Below are 13,586 nucleotides of genomic sequence, written 5' to 3'. Positions count from 1 at the left end.
GTATGTTTCCCTTCTTTGGTATTTGTTGGCATGGGACTATCTATTGCCTGTGTTTTCATGGGTGTATCAAACTTCCTTAGATTGGATATTTCCTTCTAGTGCTTTCTGTAGGGCTGGATTTGTTGAAAGATATTGTTTAAATCTGGTTTTATCCTGAAATATTTTGTTTACTCTGTCTATGTTGATTGAGAGTTTTACTGGGTATAATAGTCTAGGTTTGCATCCATGGTCTCTTAATGTCTGTATAACATATGTCCAGGACCTTCTGGCTTTTAAAGTCTCCATTGAGAAGTCAGGTGTTATTCTGATGGGTCTGCCTTTATATGTTACTTGGCCTTTTTCCTTTGCAGCTCTTAATATTTTTTCTTTATTATGTATGTTTATGGTTTGATTATTATGTGGCAAGGGGATTTTTTTTTTAGATCCAGTCTATTTGGTGTTCTGTAACCTTCTTGTATCTTTATAGGCATTTCCTTCTTTAGGTTGGGAAAGTTTTCTTCTATGATTTTGTTGAATATATTTTCTGTGCCTTTGAATTGGTATTCTTCCCCTTCTTCTATCCCCCTATTCTTAGGTTTGGTCTTTTCATGGTGTCCCAAATTTCCTGGACATTTTGGGTCAAGACTTTGTTGGCTTTAGTGTTTCCTTTGACTGATGAATATATTTCCTCTATCGTATCTTCAATGCCAGAGATCCTGTCTTCCATCTCTTGTATTCTGTTGGTTATGCTTGCATCTGTAGTTCCTGTTTGTTTACTCAGATTTTCCACTTTCAGCATTCCCTCAGTTTGTGTCTTCTTTATTGTCTTGATTTCAGATTTCAAAACTTGAACTGTTTCCCTCACTTGTTTAATTGCTTTCTCTTGTCTTTCAAGGGATTTACTGATGTCTTCCAATTTTTTGTTTGACTTTTCCTTGAATTCTTTAAGGGAATTTTTCATTTTCTCTTTAAAGTTCTCTGTCATCTTCTTAAGGTTATTTTTAAGGTTGATTTCTTCTGTGTTGGGGTGTTCAGGTCTTGCTGATGTAGGTTCTGATGGAGCCATATTGGTTTTTATGTTGTTGACTGTACTTTTGCACTGGCATCTACCCATCTCTTTCTCCACTTGGTGCAAGTGGTGTCTGTGTCTGAGGGAGGCTCTCTTTGTCTGGTTGATACTCTTGGTCCAGTGGGAGCTCTTGGTCTAATAAGTGCTGATGGACTCTTTGTCTCAGTGAGCAGTTCTTAGTCCAATTGGCACTAATAGGCTCTGTCTCAGGGAGTATCTGCAATCTTGGCCCATGGGTGGGTTGCGAGGGGTGGTGCTTGTGGGTTACTGGTTCTGGTGGGGGATGATGGTAGTCTGACCTGTCTTCAGGAGGCCTGATACTAGGACTGCAATGGGTGGTGGTGTCAGGGCACAGAGTTGTGCCTCTGGGCTCCACCTAGACGAAGACTCACCTCTTAGTCCAATCAGGGTTTGACAAACTCTGCCTCAGGGAACAGTTGCAGTCTCCGAGGGTGGGTCAGATTTAGGAGGGGTGGGGCTTGTGGGTTACTGGTTCTGGTGGGGGATGGTGGTAGTCCAACCTGTCTTCAGGAGGCCTGCCTATTGACTTGAGACTAGGACTGCAATGGGTGGTGGTGTGGGGGCACAGGGTTGTGCCCCTGGGCTCCACCTAGACAAAGACTCACCTCTTAGTCCAATCGGGTGCTGGCAAGCTCTGCCTCAGGGGCTAGAAAAAACATTTTAACTATCAATGTTTGTATCACGACATATCTGAATGTGTATGTATGTATGACATTGATTTCTTCCCAATTGTAGGTATCTTTGGGGACATTATGATGAGCCAGTCTCTATTCTCAGTGGCTGTGTCATCAGGAGAGATGGTTTCCATCAACTGTAGGTCCAGCCAGTGTCTGTCTATACCCAGAGAACCACTTGGCCTGGCATCAGCCAAAACCAGGGCAGCCTTCTAAACTGCTTGTATCTTTGGCATCTACATGGGCACCTGGAGTTCCTGATCATTTCACAGGCAGTGGATCTGGGACAGATTTTACTTTAACTATCATCAGTGTGCCTGTTGAAGATCTGGCAGATTACTACTGCCTGCAGGTTTATAGTACTCCTCCCACAGTGCTTCAGCCTCTAACACAAACCTCCTCTAAGAGACTCATCAGTTGCCTGCACCACACACAGCCATGGGCACTTCTTTCATCTGCCCACACATATAGGCAGTGTGCCTGGCACATTGATGAGTAAACTTCCAAGAACCTGCAGGTTATTAATAAGCACAGTGCTTCTAAGATTCATGGAGAGCCATGTAGTTAAGTGCTCTGTGTAAATTGTTATGTCTTCTTTAACAATTTACCATAGAATCTGATTTGAACAAAAGAAATTCATCATTTTGTAGTTCTGGAATCCAGAAGTCCAATACAGGACTCAATTGCCTGAAGTTAAGATGTTCACAGCCTACAATTTCATGTCAAGGCTTTAACATTAGTTAATTTTTATGTGTATGGGTATTCCACCTGTATGCATGTCTTACACCTTGTGCATACAGTGCCCATAGAAGCCAAAAGAGGGCATTGGATCCCCTAAAATTGGAGTTACATATAGCAGTGGAATGCCATTTGGGTGCCAGGAATTGATCCTGGGTACTCAGGAAGAACAACCAGTGCTCTTAGCTCCTGAGACATACTCCAGTCCCTATGTTTCCATGTGGAGGCTCAGGAAGACACTATACCCTTTGTTTTTGCTTTTCTGCTCTTGATGGGCTTCTAGTTCTCAGCATTGTAATTATTCTCCTCATTCTTTTTTCCTGCAATGTATAAATTGTCTGAAAAGTATTTCAATTCCTTTCAAATATAATACCAATTTTGAAAACTCCTCACCCATTTGCCCTCTTCTTATACTTCCTTCATTTCTACATGCTCCTTGGTTCATTCTTTTTCTTGTTTTGCTTCTACTTTGCTTTCTACCCCCACTTTCTCATAAACACACACACACACACACACACACACACACACACACACACACACACACACACAACAAGAATTTCTATTTCAGTAAGTTTTACAGTCTACAAATTAGACTGAACTATAATATTTGTCTTTTTTAAACAGCATTTCTGCTTTCTTCCCTTCTTTCATGGGCCACATCTGGGGGCATTTATCCAAGATGCAGGTAGCAATGAACTGAAGGTATGTTTGGATTGTCCTCAATTCTTTCCTGGCCCTTAGACAAAACTTTGTCCAGAGTTCCTTTGGTGATCATTGAACATGGCCATGAATATGGAAAGGGCAGAACATGATCTTCTTCAATGCTTATATTTCTGTCTGTACTTTTGTAGAGTGAAGATTCAATTGTGTGGTTATCAGAATGTTTAGGCAGGAGATGGTGCTGGAAGCAGGAACACTGTAGTGCACTTCTGCCCATGCCCAGGTTGTCAGAAGAATCTCAGACCATGAATTATGTGGGAAGATGACATAATCTCCAAATATCCTAACAGTATCTGGTTCATCTTTTCCTTTATTCTTGAATAACAATTGACCATTAATTTAGAGCTCATCATTCCTCATGCATGCACCCTTCATGACTAGGAAGGGTGTTGCAAGGTTCTCTGCTCAGAGTTTTTTAAATTCTAAACTTTGAGGCTATCATGAAATCTCTGGGCATGTGTGTTGGACATTCATCTCTTCCCAATTGGAGGTGACATCATGGTGACTCAGTCTCCATCCCCAGTAGTTGAGCTCTAGCATCCTTCACTCTCTGCTTCTCAGCTGTGAACGTGATGTGAAAAGCTGCTTCCATATCCTGTCACTTTGTCTTCCACGCTATAGTAGTTTTATTCTTAAACTATGTTCCCAAGTAAAGGACAAAGTTTCCTCAACTTGATTTTGTCAGGTGTTCTATCTCAGCAACAGAGAGAGTCAAGGACACATGGGCCTGGAAGTGATGTCTTCATTGACATTGCATTCCTGAAATGGAGTCCTGCTCTCCACTCATGATGGAGAGGAAAATTAGATTCTGCATCACCATACATATCCAAGGAACCCTGAACTAAGAGAAAAGAAGAACAATATTAAATGAAAACACTGAATTGTTCTCATGATTTTCTGTTACTACCAGTTTCAAAGAAACTCATTTTCACGTGTAAGCCATTTTCTTTCCATCTCAGTTTCAACGGACAGACTTTACAAGGCACACAGAGACTTTAGAAGACATTAACACATCCTCTTCTTTCCACTGAGCTCTTTTTTCCTGTCAGAGCCTTGGGCAGTGCACAATTCTTTGTTTGTTCATGGATCTTCCTCACTCTCCATCATGTCTATTTATTCAGAACACATTTGTGGGCCTGGTGAAATTCTCATTGACCAAGAAAGCTCACTGGCTGCCCTTTCAAAGGATCAAGGTTCAATTTGAGGTACCCACATGGTGGCAGCTCACAATAATCTGTAATTTCAATTCCAGAAGCCCTGACTCCCTCTTTTGGTTTCTGTAGGCAACAGGCAAACATGGCATGCACAGACATGCATGGAGAAAAACATCCATAGATGTGAAAATTAAAAATACGTAAAGAAGGCACTCTTATCATCTCTGTTTCTCTATTACTATGTCATCCACAGTGGTTGAAGCTGATGGGTCACTAATGGGTTTATCTTGCATGTTGGAACAAGTGTTAAAGAGCCCTCAGCTATGACCAGGTGCTTTGAGTTCTCCAACCTCATCCTCTTATACAGATTCAGAAAATCTCCTCCTGAGAGGCTCTCCTGAGAGACACAGCATGTGTAGACTCTGGATCTCCTTAAGCAGGACAGTTTTGTTCATGGAAGTCACTCGGTATAAAGTCTTCTTAAACTTTGAATGCAGTAATAAACTCCTACATTCTCGGGCACCCCCCTGCTGATATTTGTCACTGGTCCAGTGCCACTGAACCAGTCAGGGACCCCAGCTGGAAGCCTCATAGATCAGCAGCTAGGGAAACTGGACTGGTTTATATAGAAGCCAAGTCAAATAGTGGTTCCGTCACTGTATAAACGATTCTGACTAGAGCTGAGGAAATGGAGACTGACTCTCCAAAGATGGACTGAGAGAGTGTAGTTTGGGTCATCTCAAAATCTCAAGTGGGTCTTAAATAAGTAGAAAAGAATTCATCTGGGGAAAAAATACAAGGTTGTATGCAATACAGCCATCTATTTAATAATTTAACACTTACTGTGACTTAATATTCAATTTTTAAAAAGGACCAAGATTTGTAAACCATGTTCTGTGATTTGCTCATAATACCCTACTCCTATGTGACAATCTCCATCAGAGCACAGGCCCTTCTTGCTAAATCTCTTTCAAGATCACAGGTCCAAATCCCATAGGCCCTGCATTAGTTGAATATGAACTGAACACACATGGGTGTGAGCAGCATCCCATAGGTCACTATGAATCCCTCTTTACTCTATTTCTCTCCTCTGTCCTTTCAGGGATCCAGAGCATCAGCAGCTCTAGGAGGTAAGTAGAGAACCTCATTTGAGAAGCTGAACTAAGGATTCCAGACCAGTTAAAGCAAGTTACAGCTGAGTTTTTATCTCACTCTTGCAAGGGAGACTCAGAGAACAATATGCAAATCTCCTGGTGGGTAAGGTAAAAGAGCCAGACAAAGGTAAGAAGACCCTGGGGTGAACCAAGGATCTAAATATCTTTTATATTTGAAGGAAAACGAGCAGATACAAAATCCATGTTTCCTAAAGCAGCCCATAGAAGCCCACGGTGAATATCTGAGATCTGTGGGGAATACAGAGTACATACATCCCTGCCACCTTATGACAGCACCAGAAGCCCAAGGTTAAGGTGTGTGTGTGTGAGTGTGTGTGTGTGTGTGTGTGTGTGTGTGTGTGTGTGTGTGTGTGTATACGCATTTTGCACAGGCCACTCTGTTTGGCTTTCCCTCAGCCTGTAATAAAAAGAAGTGAGTCTCTTCCACAATAGGGCCTTACCATCAGTTTGTGGAGAGCAAGCAATAGCCAGGGTTGTTGGGGGTTTCCATGGAACTCTCTGGCCAACAACTCATTTAGACGTAGCCCATTCCTGACACTGGAGGTTCTCTTGGTGGTGAAAGCTATCTCATTGAGGTTTTGTCTCCCTTCTTATCTAGTGATCCCATTTAGATTTCTTTCATATATGTATGTATGTAAAGAAGCATCTACTGAAGTAGGTTTCCATATGATCCCTCAAATGGCTCTTAGTGTTAGCTGTCCCTTCCTGTGTCCCCCCCCCCCCACTCCTCTCTTTCATCCCTTGCATATCTCAGTGAACATGGAGAAATTGAGCTGGTGCCTAACTAGAGCCTTCACCCCTACTGACTAGTGTTCATGGTGGTGAAAGATAATCTGCATTCTACCAGAGGAGAAAGGTAACCACCAACCAAGCCATAAACTCTGTGATCTAGAATGATTGTAGGAACAACCAACTTCTATGTAATTGGATTTAAGACACATTTCATGAAATGCAACCCATACCTGACACTGTTCTGGTGGCCACGAACCTGAGACTAATAGGCCACAGGCCTAGAGGAAACCTAGATATTATTGTTCTCCTAAGGGAACACAGCAATGAAGTGACTCCTAATGACATTCTGTTATTCCCATACATCAGTGTCCTACTCAGCTATCATCAGAGAAACTTTTTCCTGTAGTAGGTAAGAACTAATACAGACTCACAAGTGTGCAAGGTTCAGAGAATGAGAGAACTTAGAACATTCATTCCTAATGGGAATGTCTCTGTGGAAGAGGAGGGGGAAAGGCTGTGAGAGCCAGAGGGATGGATGACATCAAAGAAACAGTGTCTTCCAGACACAACAGAACTGATGAATATAGGAAATAACAGAGACTGACCCAGAACTTGCTATGACCCCAGGCTAGCTTTAATCGTATGATCCTCTTGCTGCTGTCTCCCCAGTTCTGGGATTACAGATGTGAATCTCAACTCCTTGTCATGATGTTATTTATTTTTTCTTGTACTTTATACATAATACTGGGTTTATAATTTACTTATATATGCTTTCATAAATCGCTGCTCTGAATCTTGGAAGGTTCTTTGATTTCTGCTATTGCCATTGATTTTCAGTCATACTCAATTAATTTTTTTCCTTTGTATGGCAACAATATATAATGTTGTGGTCTATTGGTCTTTGTAAAATTAATGCTTGTTTTGGGACAGCTGTGCCCCCTTCTGACAAGGTTTTATCTGTTCACTATGTCAGCAAGACCGCCTTGACCCATTTCAATATAGCTAATTTCTAAATTACCATAGAGTATGCATTTCTGGAATAAACACTCTTGGCAATATTTGTCTATAGCCAGGATTTCTTGATAAAATTTGGTTTCTTTTATTACCCTTCCATATCCCCAATTTAGAGGCATTTTTCAGTTCCCAAAGTTGTAGGGAGGATACTTGCTAGTTTCTGCTGGGTTTACCATTGCTTCACGATTAAAGCTTCTCTGATCCAGGTCTTAAATTCATGACCCCCATGATTTCCACAGAGCGAATTCTGAGCTACTCTTTGCATCTCTGTCCCATGCTTATGATGGAAACCGGAGGCCAAATGTCTGAGGCACTGCTCATTGTCCTCAGTATAAGAGTGGCTTTGCAGAGCTGGAACAGGGATGGAGTGGGAGAACAATGAAAGATATATCATGATAGAAGGAGACATCATGGGGATAGGGAGAAACTGAGTGCCAGGAAAATTCCTAGGAATCCCAGCTTAGACTACTAGCAATAGTGGAGAGGGTTCCTGAACTGGCTTACCCCAGTAATCAGATTGGTGAATACCCTAACTGCTGTCATAGAGCTTTTCTCCAGTAACTGATGGAAGCAGATGCAGAGATCCACAGCCAAACACCAGACTCAGCTCCAGGAGTCTAGTTGAAAAGAGAGAGGAGGGATTCTATGAGCAAGGAGCATCATGATCATGATGGGGAAACCTATAGTGACAACCAAACTAAACTAAGGGGAACTCATGAAATTTAGACCAACACCTGTGGAGCCTCCATGGGACTGGACTAGGTCCTCTGCAAGGGGAAACAGTTATGGAGCTTGATCTGCTTAAGGGGACCTCTGGCAATAGGATCAGGATCTATCCCTGGTGCATTAGCAGGCTTTTTGGAGCCCACTGTCCATAGTGGGACACCTCTCGTAGCCTTGACGCAGGGGGAGGAACTTAGACCTGCCTCTACTAAATGTACCAGGCTCTGCTGACTCCCCATGGGAGGCCTTACCTTCTTGTAGGAGAGAATGAGGATTGAGTTGGGGGAGGGGAGGCTGGAGGAGCAGGAGGAGGGAAGAGGGGTATCTGTGATTGGTATGTGAAATGAATAAAAAATTTTCTAAAAAAAAGAAAAAGAAAAAAGAAGGAAAAAAGAATGGCTTTGCAGATTGTAGATAACAAATTTTGATGCAGTTTCTCCCTCTCTCTCTCCATCTCCCCCCTCTTTTTCTCTTGCCTTTCCTCTCCCCCTTCTTTTGTTGCATGTTTTCTTTCTCTGTTTCCTAATTTGTTGTTGCAATTTTTGAGCATATCTTATGATTTCCCTAGGACTGTCAGTCTCAGATAGCTCTCCTCACATTTCTGCAAAAGTCACCAGATTTAAATATGTCTGGGATTTTAACCCACAACTGCTTTTAGAGCACCTTGTAGACTTCTCTTGGAAAGCTGTAAATGGATCCCTTTCAGTGATTGCTCATGCTTTCTGTGATGTGCCTCTTGACTAACACCAGCCACTGTCATACAAACTGCCCAGGCATTTGCTATTGTATTTACTGACTGCTTTGCATGAGCCCCACCGGCCCAGCCCAGCTGCTCAGAACTTATAAACCAGGACTTTCCAGTGAGAACTGCATCATACAGCAGGGGGAGCAAGATGGAGTCACAGACCCAAGTTCTCATGTCCCTGCTGCTCTGGGTGTCTGGTAAGAAATTCAAAACTATTATAATTATTTCAGAGTCACTTCTTTGTATATAAGAAATTTGCAAGGTGTCCCAGGGTATAATATTTCTTACATAATAATGCTTTGACAATATGACATAAGGACATTAAATGACAACAAATTAACTGTCATAATCTTTGTTTTTTTTTCTGTGCATATTCATTGTCCTTTCATAATTACAGGTATTTGTGGGGACATCTTGATGACCCAGTCTCCATCCTCCCTGGCTGTGTCAGTAGGAGAGAAGGTCACCATCAGCTGCAAGTCCAGTCAGAGTCTGTTTGGCAGCAGTAGCAAGAAGAACCGCTTAATCTGGCTCCAGCAGAAACCAGGGCAGGCTCCTAAACCTCTTATCTACTATGCATCCACTCGGTATACTGGGGTCCCTGATTGCTTCACAGGCAGTGGGTCTGAGACAGATTACACTCTCACCATCAGCAGTGTCCAGGCTGAAGACCTGGCAGATTATTACTGTATGCAGGATCATACTTATCCTCCCACAGTGTTTCATCTGACAACAAAAACCTCCTCTGAGCATCTCACCAGCTGCCTGACCCACACATAGCCCTGGACCTGCACACTTCCCCCTTCTGCCGAGAGCTGGTGTGCCTGAAGCACTGATGTAAAAATTTGCTGAGCCAAACAAAAATAATGGGTTCAATGTCTTTTTTCTTTTGTTATGAATAACGTATATATGAAAACGCACAAAAGAACCCAGTATTATCTTTCTATTCTTTCTGTAACAATTTACCATAAACTGTTGCTTGAATATGAAAATTTTTTCTTTTTGTAGTTCTGGAGTTCTGGTGTTCAGCATATGACTCTATGGGCCGAAGTGATGATGTAGGCAAACATTTCAGTTTGCTGCTCTAGCAAAGTTTTTTCATTCTTTTTTTAACTTCTAGAGGATTTTCTTACTTTTTTTACTGCTGAACATTTCTCCAGTTTTTCTTTCATTTTTCATAAGTTCTTTTATTTTTAAATTATATTTTAGTTAATTACATTTTTTGTGCATGCATGCATGTTTACATGTGTGTAGATATACAAGTGTAGTCAGAGGAAAACTTGGACATGTCTTCCTTTTTGCAATATGGGTTCTGGGGATAAAACTTAGGTCTGACATCAAGTTTTGTGACAAGTGTTAAAATGTAACAGTTTTTTGCTGTTTCATTTTAATACAAATAAAATATCACCATATACAAGTGTCTTTGCCCTCTGAGCAATCTTTCTTCAAATTAAATTTCTTTGTTAATGTATACTCATTGCATGCAAACACCATAAAAACAATGTCTTTCAAGTGTATCATATATTTTGACCATATCCACTGATCTTCCTCATTTTCCCTTCCCTTTCCTGCTGTTACACATTTTTACTGTAATCTCTTGTATTTTTATCACAAACACATACACATATACGCAAATACATATACATATACATTTGTGCACACATACCACACACATATCCACATACACAGGTAAACACATATCATCATGCACAAATAAAGAGATACACATACATATACATGTGCACACACAAACTTAGTGCACAACATATTTAGGATCCACAAAGGAATGAAAATGTGATATTTGTTGCCCATATTTCTGGGGCCACATCTCCCTCTGAAGACCCCTTATCTACTTTCCAACTGTGGAGATTGAGAAACTTCTCTCCACTCTAATATTGGATGTAATGGTGTGTTAGCATGTGCTACTCTCCAGTCTTTCCATCACATATCAATTAATAGAATTTAGTGTTTTTAGAGGACAATCATTTGTGCTCTTGTGTAAACAGTATGCAGACTAATCTCATCAGTGTTCTGATTAAGAAATTTATTGAGCATCTATTTTGGAGATATAGCAGGGAACATGTGTGCTATGAACACATTTCATAAAATTGCTGGTGATCTCCAAATACCTTAAAGCTGTCTGCTTGGGAATCAGTGCGTATGATGTGGTTTTGCTTAGAAACACAGCTGTGCCAGGTGTTTCCCCAGGAAAATCTTGAAGTGATGTGGACTGTGCCGAATTTAGAGTTTTCTTCATTGTGACAAAATGTCTGGGAAAACAATTTAAGAGCAAAGATTTACTTGGCTCACAGTTTCTGTTTCAGACCAAGGTAGTTTAGCATTTTCACTGTGGACGCAAATGAGGTTGACTGTCATGGAGGAAGGACATGAGAGGGGAAAGGTGCTTACCTCATGGCAGCTGGAACATCCTTTACCTTCAATCATATGTATTTATTCAGAAGTGATTTGATAATGTTCAGTGTTCTGCTCCATATTGACATGCTTAGAATGAAGGAACTGAAAGCAGTATTAAGGCTTTGCTTGCATGAAACTATGTTTCCCATGGGATACAGAGCTCTTCTGTAACTTGTTGATTTGTTTTCTCCCTCTCATACAAGTTCAATAATTTCCTATGATTTCTCCAAAGACAAGTGAAACATGATGGCAGTTGGACCATCTAAATAGGAGGGATTTCATTTTATTTTATTGCATTGTATGAGGACATTGTGTGCCTTGTACAAGGTGATAAGTAACGTCATCCTCATCCTCTATTCCACTGATTTGGGCATTAATGTCCTGGACTTTGCCACCCACATTCCATGATTAGAAACCTGACCTACACTACATAATGACTTTATCAGTTATTGACAGAATATGCAATTAGGAAGTTGCTTCATCTCCAGTCAAGACCCATTGTCATTTAGACTGTCATGAACCTGATGTTTCTGTTTGGAACTCTTATAAATCAGTAACTTTTGGCACTGTCCTGACTTATGTACTACCCATGTCAAGTAGGTGTTTACATCACTTAATAGGAAGCACTGATTTGACCTACAAGAAATGGTGGTCAGGTCTCTACTAATGGTAGCCAGAGATAAGAGTCTTAGTCATCTCAGTATCTCCAGTGGATCCTGAGAGAATGGCAGACTAAGGTGAAGTCATATGAATTCATTAGCTGTGGTGATGTTTTATCTGTGTCCCCAAATAAAATTTATCTGAGGATCAGAGGAAAAAGCCAGCCACTATATTAAACATAGAAGTCAGGCAATGGTAGCAAATGTCTTTAATTATATCACTCAGGAGGCAGGGATCTGTCTAGATCTCTGTAAGTTAAAGGCCACACTGGGAACAGAGCCAGACATGGTAGCACACACCTTAAATTCCAACACTAGTCAACCATAGAGGTCTGGAGGTCTGTGCAGACAGACAGGAAGTGATGTAGCTGGGTGGAGAGAGGAAATGAAATGCAGAACATATAGGCATATAGGCATGGATATAAAGGAAGTATGTCTCTTTGGAGACTGAGGCTGAGGCTTCTGTAAAGTGAGGTTGGCTGTGGCTTTTTCTATTCCTCTGATCTCTCAGGTTTTCACCCCTACATCTGGCTTCATGATTTTTTTGCTAATAAGACCATTTAGCAATTCATCTACAATTGCAGCTCTAATTATTGTGGCAAGAATTCACTAAAAAGCTACTTGTGACCTTACAGGTCCTACTGTTCAGGCCAGAGCTGCATGTGGCTGGATCACCATCCCACATGGGCCAGAGTCTCTTTGGCTTTTTCTCTCCTGGTGGGTGGTGGCCTCTCTATGGATTCCCATCTCAGAATGCTACCACACTAGATAACTGCTTTGAAATTCCCTCGGACTTCTACTGTTCTATGCAGTCAACAGACTTGATAAGTCAATTAAAATATCTTAAAGGGAGAAATTAGTTAAAAGAGGTTTTTTTTCCCACATTGAAAAGTGGAAAACATTTTTACAATTGTAGGAATTTGGTCTCTGTTTGATAACACATTAGGCAGTCTGAAAATGGAACAACTAAATGAGAGGATAATTAATGTTGATGGGATGTATGTAACATCAAGTATGAATATTATTTGTTTGATCATTTTTATTTTATCATTAAAAAGGTTGATCAATCTGCCAAAATATAAGCTTTAGAAAAACCTGTTAAAATGAATTATAGAGAAATTCAGACCCAGACAGAAGAATTTAAAGGTGAACCTGTATTAGGATTGACTTTAGAAAAACCTGTTAAAATGAATTATAGAAAGATTTAGACAAAGACAGAAGAATTTAAAGGTGAACCTACCTCAGGAATGAATTATATCATTACAGAGAAACAGTTTCAGGTTACCAGACAGCAAACATTAATCTACCTGGTAACCTTACAGGAACTGCCAAATGCTCAAAGGTGTATATGAGCTAACTAGATTACAGTGGAAATGTTAGATTTGAGATTTAAAGAAGTTGTAATATCATATGACATGCATTCTCCATTTGTAAAGCAGATGTTAAACTCGTGGTCAATTTGAAATAGAATTATCCCCCAGGACTGGAAACAATTGGTTATAGCTGTCTCAGAGGCTGGACCACAGTTACAGTGGGGAATGTGGTAGAAAGAGGAGGCTAAAAGTATAGAGCAATAATGTAGGACTAAAGGTGTGGAAATTTCTCAGGATCAGCTTCTTGGGGAAGTATTGGTGAAATTATTAAGGCCACTCCACATAGTTAAAAGGAAGGTTTATTTAGTGGTGTACATTACAAATGAAGGGTTAGGTAGGTTGCAGAGTCTGGGGAAGACATAGCGCAGTCTGGCAGTGTTCTCTGGAGAACTCTG

The 13,586-nt window shown here is 40.8% G+C and overlaps 1 gene segment (V, D, J or C); it reads left to right on the top strand.

Moving 5' to 3' along the window:
* Positions 1-8,853: 8,853 nt before the first annotated feature.
* LOC128099667 (immunoglobulin kappa variable 4-1-like) lies at positions 8,854-9,524 on the top strand. The segment is given in 2 exon segments: positions 8,854-8,941; positions 9,142-9,524. Coding segments are annotated over 2 exon segments (432 nt in total).
* The last annotated feature ends 4,062 nt before the right edge of the window (positions 9,525-13,586 follow it).

The sequence above is a fragment of the Peromyscus californicus genome, unplaced genomic scaffold (genome assembly GCF_007827085.1).
Source record: "Peromyscus californicus insignis strain IS unplaced genomic scaffold, ASM782708v3 Scaffold_6__1_contigs__length_162567912, whole genome shotgun sequence".
NCBI lineage: Eukaryota > Metazoa > Chordata > Mammalia > Rodentia > Cricetidae > Peromyscus > Peromyscus californicus.
Note: the sequence above shows the minus strand (reverse complement) of the source record. Positions and strands in the feature narration are given on the sequence as shown.